This window comes from Mustela putorius, unplaced genomic scaffold (genome assembly GCF_011764305.1).
Source record: "Mustela putorius furo isolate JIRA1106 unplaced genomic scaffold, ASM1176430v1.1 tig00000275_pilon_pilon_pilon, whole genome shotgun sequence".
NCBI lineage: Eukaryota > Metazoa > Chordata > Mammalia > Carnivora > Mustelidae > Mustela > Mustela putorius.
Window position 1 is genome coordinate 3707222 of NW_025421341.1, and position 10420 is coordinate 3717641.

Here is a 10420-nt window from a genome sequence, read left to right on the forward strand (position 1 = left end):
CTGCTCAGCAGGGGGCTTGCCTGCCCCCCTCCTCTGCCTGCCTCTCTGCCCACTTGTGATCTCTGTCTGCGTCTAAATTAAATAAAATCTTTTAAAAAAAAAGATTTTTTTTTTTAAATATATTTTTTTAAGATTTTATTTATTTATTTGACAGAGAGAAATTACAAGTACACTGAGAGGCAGGCAGAGAGAGAGAGAAGGAAGCAGGCTCCCCCCCCGATGCGGGACTCGATCCCAGGACCCTGAGATCATGACCTGAGCCGAAGGCAGCGGCTTAACCCACTGAGCCACCCAGGCGCCCCAAGATTTTTTTTTTAAGAGAGAAAATAAGAGAGAGAGAGAAAGAGCACGAGAGGGGAAGGGTAAAAGGGAGAAACAGACTTCCTGCAGAGCAGGGAGCCGGATGCGGGACTCAATCTCAGGACTCCAGGATCATGACCCAAGCGGAAGCAGTTGCTCAACCAACTGAGCCACCCAGGCGCCCTCATCTGAAATACAGTTCACCACATTTTTTTAAATGGAAAAAGAAAAGATACACTCCACAATGGCATACCCTTAATCTACTAGAATGATTAAAATATAAAAGAGAATAACCAGTGTTGGCTAGGATGTCGAGAGAGTAGAACCTTCATATACTGCTGATAGGACTGTAAAATACTGTAGCCACTTTGGAAAATAGTTTGGAAGTCCCTTAAAAAGATAAGCATAGTTACTATATGACCTAGCAATTCCACTCTTAGGTATATACCCAAAAGAAATGAGAACACATGTCCATACAAAACTTGTACACTAGTATAGTCACATTGTTAATGAAAGCCAGACATGGAAACGACCAAGTTTTCAATAACTGAAGATGCATAAACAGACAAAATGTAGTGTATGCACACAATGGAATATTATTCGGCCATAAAAAGGAAGTTGTAAGGGATTATAACATTTCGTATATATTAGAAACATTAAACTCAAAAGATTTTGAATAAAAGAAAAAGTACTCAGTGCTACACTATGGATGAGCCTTGAAAACATGCTAAGTGACACAGAAGTCCACATATTATTCTTTTTCTGTTTTTTTTGAGACAGAGAGTGAGAGAGCTAATGTGTTGGTGGGGGAGGGGGGCGTTGAAAGGAGGAGGGCGGGTAGAGGGAGGCTCTTAAGGGAAGCTCCATGGCCAGCGCAGAGCCCAGCGTGGGGCTGGATCTCATGACTCTGAGACCATGACCTGAGCTGGTACCAGGAGTCTGAGGCGTAACTGACTGAGCCACCCAGGCATCCCCATATTATTCCATTGTTAGAAAATACCCAGAATAGACAAATCCATGGAAGACAGAAAGTAGATAAATTGTTGCTTCAAGTTAGGGGGAGGAGAGAATGAGAATTGACTGCTGATTGATACTGGGTTTCTTTTTGGGGTGATGAAAATGTTCAGGAATGTAGTTGGTGATGGTTGCATAAATTTGTGAATATACTGAAAACTTGAGAGTTACATGTTTTAAAAGAGAAATTTTATGGTACGTGAATTACATCTTATTTTTTTAAATACCCCAAAGAAGCCCATTAATAATTTTTATATCAATTATATGTTGACATGATTTTGGCTATTTAGAGTTAAATAAAAATTATCATTAATTAATTTCACCTGTTTACTTTTTTAGTATAACTTTATTTGTTGTAACATTGAATTTTAGAATCATTCTGATATTGTTAAGAGACCATTTTCTTCAAACATGCTCAGGTTTTTGGAATAAGACAAATGTATAACAAACGGACCTCATGTATGTCCTTTCTTTTATAGTGTCCTGCAATAGACTATACTAGACATACACTCGATGGTGCTGCATGTCTTCTGAATAGCAATAAATATTTTCCTAGCAGGTAAATAAAACTTTTAAACTTAGTGTTAAACTTTTTGGATTTAATTTAGAAGATTGGTATTTTTATTAAAACAAACTAGGTTGCTGTTACTGCGTTGTATTCTTTAAAACTTTTTTTTTTATGCTATTATATGTTTAACTAGTTCAGAATTACTCAAATTTTGAAATTTAGGGTTGTGGTTAAACTAAAAGCCGCAGGACTTGGCTCCCAAAGCTCATAGGTCAGTTTAGTCACGAGTAGTCACTGCTACTGTGTGTCCTCCAAGGCTCTCCCCTCTCATACTTTAGAGTTGGGCTACTTACACACTGACTTACTTCAATCTCTGTGCTAGAGCTAGCGTCCTCTTACATGGTATGCCTAGAGAGCAGAATTTCCTAAGTTGGACTGCTTGTTTTTGAAGGATTCCTTTTCTTGCCTGTAGGTTTTTAAGATCTGGGATGAAGCTGCTTATTATCGGAGAGGTTTGTTGCCTGGCCTTTATTCAATTAAGATATCTGTTACCAGGTGGATAGATTTGGAGGTTCTTTCCCCCAAATATAGAGCTCATATAAAATATGTTAAAAATACTGTTTTTTGCTTCAGTATCCTGTGTACATTTAAAACAAATTTTTTTTTAAGATTTTATTAATTTATTTGACAGAGAGAGGTCACATGTAGGCAGAGAGGCAGGCAGAGATGGGGGGGAAGCAGCTCCCCACTGAGCAGAGAGCCCAATGCGGGCCTTGATCCCAGGACCCTGAGATTATGACCTGAGGCGAAGGCAGAGGCTTAACCCACTGAGCCACCCAGGTGCCCCATTTTTAAAAATTTTATATTTTTGAGTAATCTCTACACCTGACATGGGGCTTAAACTCAGCCCCGAGATCAGGAGTCACCCACTCCGATGACTGAACCAGGTGCCCCTAAATTTTTTTTTTTACTTTTTTTTTTTAAGGTTTTATTTATTTGATAGCGAGAGCAGGAACACAAGCGGGGGGAGTGGGAGAGGGAGAAGAGGGAGCAGGGAGCTCCACGAGCAGGGAGCCCCATGAGCAGGGAGCCCGATGCGGGGCTCGATCCCAGGACCCTGGGATCATGACCTGAGCCAAAGGCAGATGCCTAACGAGTGATCCACTCAGGTGCCCCTTTACATTTTTTTAATACCAAAATTTGTAGGCATTTTTTATTAAAAAGTCAAGTTGTATAGAATAAAACAATTCCCTTTAGTGGTTTTAATCATCTTTAGTGGACAAAGTGTTAAGTTTTAGTAAATTTTGATTTGTCAGGGATTTAATTGCATTGAACTTTAAAGTTTCAAAAGTTATAATACTGAATTTCTTGGCTGCTGTGGTTAGGTAGATACAGCACTGGCTTAGGAGTAAAGAACAGGGGTCCTAGTCCTAGTCTTGCCACCTACTAGCACTGTGACCTTGCACTGGTCACTTTTTTCTCCTAGGTCTAAGTTTCCACACTTGTGAATTGAGAAGATTAGACTATTTTTTCATAAGATCTGTCCAGCTCTATGACTCTGATTTCTTTCCTGTTTCTAGGGTTAGCATAAAGGAATCATCTGTAGCAAAACTAGGATCAGTATGCCGTAGGATTTACAGAATATTTTCACATGCTTATTTTCACCATCGGCAGATATTTGATGAATATGAAGTAAGTATTTCACTAATTATCGTGATGCATTTTTAGCAGAATGATAATGGTATATGTTGATGTTATGTCTAGTTTTTTGGTTCTGAATAGTAAGCTAAAATTACTTTTTTTCCTTTCTCTCTACAGAACGAAACATTTTTGTGTCACCGGTTTACTAAATTTGTGATGAAATATAATTTGATGTCCAAGGATAACCTGATTGTACCAATTTTAGAAGAGGAAGTTCAGAATTCAGTTTCTGGGGAAAGTGAAGCATGAAGGGAATCATATAGAAAAAAAATGTACTGATCACATAATTAACAATAATTATGTACTGTATATATATCATTTTAGACACATCAATCATGTATCCATATTATAGCTTCTTTGTTTAGTATAGGTTTTTGTATGCTGAGTGTTGCCTTTTAAAATGGGAAATACTTTTTAAGTTATTCATGAGCTGTATATTCACCAGTGTGGCACCCATGGTTTTTAAATAAGATTAGTATTATCTGTTTATAATGCCTGTTAATAAAAGAATTTACAGTTTGGTAAAATTGCTGCTAAACAATCATTGGATCACAATCCTCATCAAATAAACCCATCTATAAAAAGATGAGTGAGCTTGAGGTTTCGCACAAGCCATTTACTAAAGAAATAGTCAAGTTTTCTTTTGGTTTTACCCCTAGTTTAGATATTCTAGAAAATTCTATAGTACATAGTTCAGTCTTAACTGTTAACTTTTCAGAAATGAGATGAAAATGTTTTAAAGTTGTTTATAGTTTTTGATACACATAAGATTATGTGTATAATCCAAATATAAATGCAAATGAAGTATTAGTAATACTTAAATAATCTTACTGTGCTACTAAAGTATATTCTAGACCAGCATACTTGGAAAGGATTTATCTTTTTGCAACAGTAGACTGTTAAATACAAGGTGATGATAATGATAAGGCATGTAAATTGACATACCCACTGGAAACCTGCCCTGTCCTTCCGTTCTCATTTCTTTTAACTCCCTATCCAAACTACAGTAGCTGAGAAGCTTTTCACCAGACTGTGAGTTAGTGTGGCTTATACCTATTTATATTTGTATTAATTGCTTACAGATTATACCTCATATTAGCAATTACACTACAGGAAAAATGTATTGGCATAGGCTCTTGCTTATCTTTGTTTTGCGAAATTGTCCTAATTACTTGGAAAGCAGTCTTTAAAATAGTTTGATTCTTCCTGTTGGTAGTATTAATCCTTCTGTCTAAGCATCTAAGTAACATTTAAATAGAATTGAAAATATTGTAGTATTTATTTTACATCCCTTCCCCACAAAGTTTATGTTTATGCACTTGTGAGTTTTTTTGGCAATAATTCATAGCTTCCAAGGTGTTGATGGTCATACATTTTTGTTATGATTCATGTCTTAAAGATTCAACTGCAGATTTTACAACCTTTTAATCTACTGAATGCAATTTTCAACAACTGGAGGTCTTATTGTTAAACTGGTTGTAATGAGGCACTAAGATAGGGTAAAAAAAATATACATGTAGTGCAGAAAATATTTAAATCCATCTCTTGAACAGAGTTAACAAATGGGAACTTCTTTTTCATTTAAAAGGGTTATTTTGAAGTGAAGATGAAAATGTATTCATCTGGATTTTTTTTTCAAGTTTGAGGAAATAATTTATGCCATATTATACAACAAGGATGTATAGCAGAAATGTGGGAAGTAGTAGTGTATTGAGAGTGTGTGTATATATATTTATGCCATTCTAAGCCTTCCAGTGTATTTGGCCTTGAACAGTGCTAGCCAAGCAACCAGTCATTACTTTACTGTAACCCACAAGTATCTTTCTAAGTTTTATGTTCATAGTGAAAGGAATGTTGACTTTGAAATTATGCATTTATATTAATGTCACTATAAACCAATGGGAATAGAAATTTTTACACAAACTTGGTAAATATTGGGAGACTAAATTACTAAGTTAATAAATTATATGTAGCAATGTAGCTGTTCTCTATAGATGGAGTTTGATAATGGATTTCTGTTGTTTGCTTATTTTCTTAGTGAACATTTGAACTAAGGCAGTGGATGGGATTGGTGATCTGGCTAAGTATTTTGAAATACATTCTGAATAATATGACTTGGTGTTAATGGGGGAAATAAAATATGATGTTTTTTTCTTACTCATTCCATTTTCCCTATACTGTGTTTGGAACTGACCATGAAAAGAAAAACACAAAAAGAAACATCAGTTTGTAGGCTTGCTTTTGTATTCATACTGACATCTCATTCATATTCGTTGTACTATGAAATTCACTCACTGTACCAGGTAAGACCTAAATGAAAGTTACTATTTTTCTTTAATACTGTGTACGGAATTTTGAAAATACACATGTATGCTACCTAAGTGGGATTTTAAAAAATTAGCCTAGCAAAGGAATTATACAATAAATCTAAGAAGAGGGGTATAGAAAACTCCATTTTGGGCAATAAGGAAGTTAGATTGCACTTTTGATTCCCCTAAATTATTTTGATTCTATAGTCAGCTCATTGTTTCCTCTATCATTCTGGAAAACTAACTTTTAATAATTTATGTTTCTCTAAGTATCATTCTTTTGTGTGTCTATATTTCTGATTTTCTCTGTAAATTTGGGTTTCTCAAACAGTTTCTCAGTTAAATTCTTAATGAGTTCATGCTTTTTAATATCAGAATCAAATTAGAAATCCATGATTACATTGTTAGCAAGGACCATGTTACGGTTTTTTGTTTGTTTTAAGATTTTATTTATTTATTTGACAGATCAGAAGTAGGCAGAGCAGCAGGCAGAGAGAAAGGGGGAAGCAGGCTTCCCACTGAGCAGAGAGCCGGATGCAGGGCTCCATTCCAGGACCCTGGGATCGTGACCTGAAACGAAGGCAGATGCTTTAACCCACTGAGCCACCCAGGCGCCCCCCATGTTATGGTTTTAAACGTATTTACTAACTGATGTGAAATTCATTGTAATAGAGCTAAATTGTTTTTTCTCTGGGTCTGTCTATGTGATAACTTTTTGCTTGAAGGTTTCCTATACTTTTCTTTGCACAGTTAAATTCTTTTTTTTTTTTTTTTTAAAGATTTTATTTATTTATTTGACAGAGAGAAATCACAAGTAGATAGAGAAGCAGGCAGAGAGAGAGAGAGGCTCCCTGCTGAGCAGGGAGCCCAATGCGGGACTCGATCCCAGGACCCTGAGATCATGACCCGAGCCGAAGGCAGCGGCTTAAACCACTGAGCCACCCAGGCGCCCCTGCACAGTTAAATTCTACATTTTATTTATATACCTTGTTTTTTTTTTTTTAAGATTTTATTTATTTGAGAGAATGAGAGCAGAAGCAGGGAGGAGGGGCAGAGAGGGAGAAGTTGACTCACCGCTGAGCAGGGAAGCCAGATGTGGGCTGGATCCCAAGACCCTGAGATGATGACCTGAACTGAAGGCAGATGTTCAAGGCAGCGGCTTAACTGACTGAGCCACCCAGGCACCCCTTTATATTATTTTTTGAATACTTGAATGTGGTTAAAAGGTTTCTGGGTGTTTTTCCATGCTGTGTAAATGTTTTAGTAAAAGTAGATGATATTCATTTCTTGAATGCAGCTAATTGTTAACTAAGCAGCCACTGTTAGATGTATTGTACAACACATTCAGCAGCGTATTTGAGATGGTCTAAAGATCCAAATGCGGTTTCTGAAAAACATATTTTTAGTGTAGTTTACATAGTCAGATAACTACCAAGTGAATCTATTAGAGGGTTAGATTACTTCTCCAAAAATTTTAACTAGGCGTCTCACTCTTAATATTTGGGGATACCTGGGTATTTTATTTTATATGGGCTGGTAATTAATTACACTGCTTCACTTGTTTGTTTTACATTTGTTTTTATTTACATTTATTTTTATAGTATTAAAAGCTGTATATCAGATATGAGTACCTAATGTAATTAAGCAGACTACTAAATTTTGATAATAACCTAAATTTCCAAAGGATAATAAATACAATTGATACTTTGAATTTGAATTTATATTCATGAAGGAAGCATGTCAATTAAATGTCTGATTTTAGGATTAATTATAGCATCAACATTCAAAATTAGCTATTCATTTATTAAAATGAAGTTAGCATTTTATCCTATCCTGTATTGCTGCTATAAACCTTGGTAAAAGCAATTTATCATTCTGTAAACAGTGAGGGTGCCTGGGCTGGCTTAGTCGGTAGAGCATGCAGTTCTTGATCTCGGGGCTGTAAGTTCAAGCCCCACATTTGGTGTAGAGACGAGTTAAAAATAAAATATCAAAATTCCATTAGTAGTGTATTCTACTTTATTTTGGGTGGATCTCATGAGGGCCATCTATATCTTATACAAAGCTAGAAATTCTTATAACTATAACTTAGAAGTTATAGTTAATGGATTTGTAGGATTTTCACTCCTGCTTGCAACGCTGTCAAAGGGATATTCTTATACAGTAAACTTTATGTGAAAATGTTCTACATATCTATATTTGTTGATTTTAATATTTTTGATTTTCCTTAGTGTCAGTGCCTAGAAGGAAATGTTATTTTTTAATTTTTAATTTTTTAATTTTAATTTTTTAATTTTTAAAAAAGATTTTATTTATTTTTTTGATAAAAGACACAGAGAGAAGGAACACAGCAGGGGAATAGGAGAGGGAGAAGCAGGCTTCCTGCACAGCGGGAAGCCCGGTGCTGGGCTCGATCCCAGGACCAGGGACCATGACCTGAGCTGAAGGCAGACGCTTAATGACTGAGCCACCCAGGCACCCCAGGAAATGTTATTTTTAAAAATGCCCTGGGGTGCCTGAGTGGCTCAGTGGGTTAAACCTCTGCCTTTGGCTCAGGTCATCATCTCAGGGTCCTGGGATCGAGCCCCACATCAAACTCTCTGCTGAGGAAGAGCCTGCTTCCCCTCTCTGTCTGCCTGCCTCTCTGCCTACTTGTGATCTCTCTCTCTCTGTCAAATAAATAAAATCTTTTAAAAAGAAAAAAAATGCCTTATACGTTTGTTTTTTTTTTTTTTTTTTTTTTTTTTTTTTTTTAAAGATTTTATTTATTTATTTGACAGAGAGAAATCACAAGTAGACGGAGAGGCAGGCAGAGAGAGAGAGAGGAAGGGAAGCAGGCTCCCTGCTGAGCAGAGAGCCCGATGCGGGACTCGATCCCAGGATCCCGAGATCATGACCTGAGCCGAAGGCAGCGGCTTAACCCACTGAGCCACCCAGGCGCCCCCTTATACGTTGTTTTTAAAGTAATAGGTTGAATCACATAGGAACAATAAAATTGTGTCCTTGTATTTTTCCTCTGTCTCCCTCAGAGATAGACCGAGGGGGGTCAAAGGAACAACAAAACTCCTGAGATAAGGAAATGCTGGATATGGTCATTAGAAATGAGATACCCGGGCGCCTGGGTGGCTCAGTGGGTTAAGCCGCTGCCTTCCTCTCAGGTCATGATCTCAGGGTCCTGGGATCGAGTCCCGCATGGGGCTCTCTGCTCAGCAGGGAGCCTGCTTCCCTCTCTCTCTCTCTGCCTGCCTCTCTCTCTACTTGTGATCTTTCTCTGTCAAATAAATAAATAAAATCTTAAAAAAAAAAAAAAAAAGAAATGAGATACCCATTTTATCCGATTCGGGTAATTTAATAGAACTCTTCTGATGTTTGTGGGAAATTTGTACTTAACTGCCCCAAAAAATGTCATGGTGTTTTTGTGGGTTTTTTTAAATATTTCTTTTTTGGGAGCATGCATGTAGGTGCAAAGTGGGGAGGGAGGAAGCAGAGGGGCAAGGAGAAGCCTTCTGCTCAGGTCTTGTGCTCTGTCTCTGTCTCTCTCTCAAATGAATTCCCAAGTAGACTCTGTGCTAAGCCCAACCTGGGGCTTAATCTCATGAGCCTGAGCCAAAACCCAAGAGTTGGATGCTTAGCTGGCTGAGCCACCCGTGTGCCCCTCTCACTGTGTCTTTAAAACTAGGTGTATATAGAGAAAAATTATGATTTCCTTGATTTTGGTAATATTGAAACCACTTTAAAAAATACTTGGTGCTTCTGGGTTTTTAAATGGGTTAAATTTATTTATTTATTTATTTATTTATTTATTTTTAGTGAGCTGGAGGAAAGGGCAGAGGGAGAGGGACAAGCAGGCTCTTTGATGAGCAGGAACTCCCCCCCCCCCCCTTCCAACCCCCCACCAATAAAGGACTCTATATCAGGATCATGACCAGAGCTGAAGACAGACACTTAACTGAGCCACACAGGTGCCCAGAATATTTGGTGCTTCTGGGTTTTTAAAAAACATTTTATAAAACACAGATCTTGGATTCTGATTCTTGAGATAACCATTAGTCATTGTATTAATTTTTGAAATCTGCTATAGTAGTTTAGTGACTTAATATAAATTCCTTCTTACAGTCTTGAGATCAGAAGCTTGAAATCCGTTTTACTAGGCTAAAATTAGTTTCCTGGTCCTTTTTAGAAGCCCAGGGGAAAATCCATTCCTTGCCTCTTTTAGCTTCTGCAAGTTGCTGGAAGGCATTCATCACTTGTGGCCACATCATTCTAGTCTCTCCCTTAACCATCACATTGCCTGATACGGTATAGTGATCTCTGCTTCCTTCTCAGGGGATTTGTGATTATGTCATTGGGCCTACCTGGGTAATCCAAATAATTTCCCATTTTAGAATCCTTCATCACATTTGCAAGATCCCTTTTATCTAAGTGCAGTCACAGGTTCTGGGATTATGAAATGGATGTTTTAGGGGGCCTTTATTCAGCCTACCACAGCAATTCTCAAATTCATTGTGAATCTCAATTCTCCATGCTACACTCAATTTTTTTTTTAAGATTTTAATTATTCATTTGACAGAGATCACAAGTAGGCAGA

The 10420-nt window shown here is 37.2% G+C and overlaps 1 protein-coding gene across 1 annotated transcript in view; it reads left to right on the forward strand.

Annotated features, from left to right (window-relative positions):
* HSPE1 (heat shock protein family E (Hsp10) member 1) overlaps positions 1-5684 on the forward strand; it is a 43157-nt gene extending 37473 nt beyond the window's left edge. Inside the window, exons 6-8 of the mRNA XM_004772166.3 lie at positions 1794-1873; positions 3403-3514; positions 3641-5684. Of these exons, the coding sequence (XP_004772223.1) occupies positions 1794-1873; positions 3403-3514; positions 3641-3772 (324 nt within the window). The 3' untranslated portion in view covers positions 3773-5684. The remainder of the gene's footprint in view (positions 1-1793; positions 1874-3402; positions 3515-3640) is intronic.
* The last annotated feature ends 4736 nt before the right edge of the window (positions 5685-10420 follow it).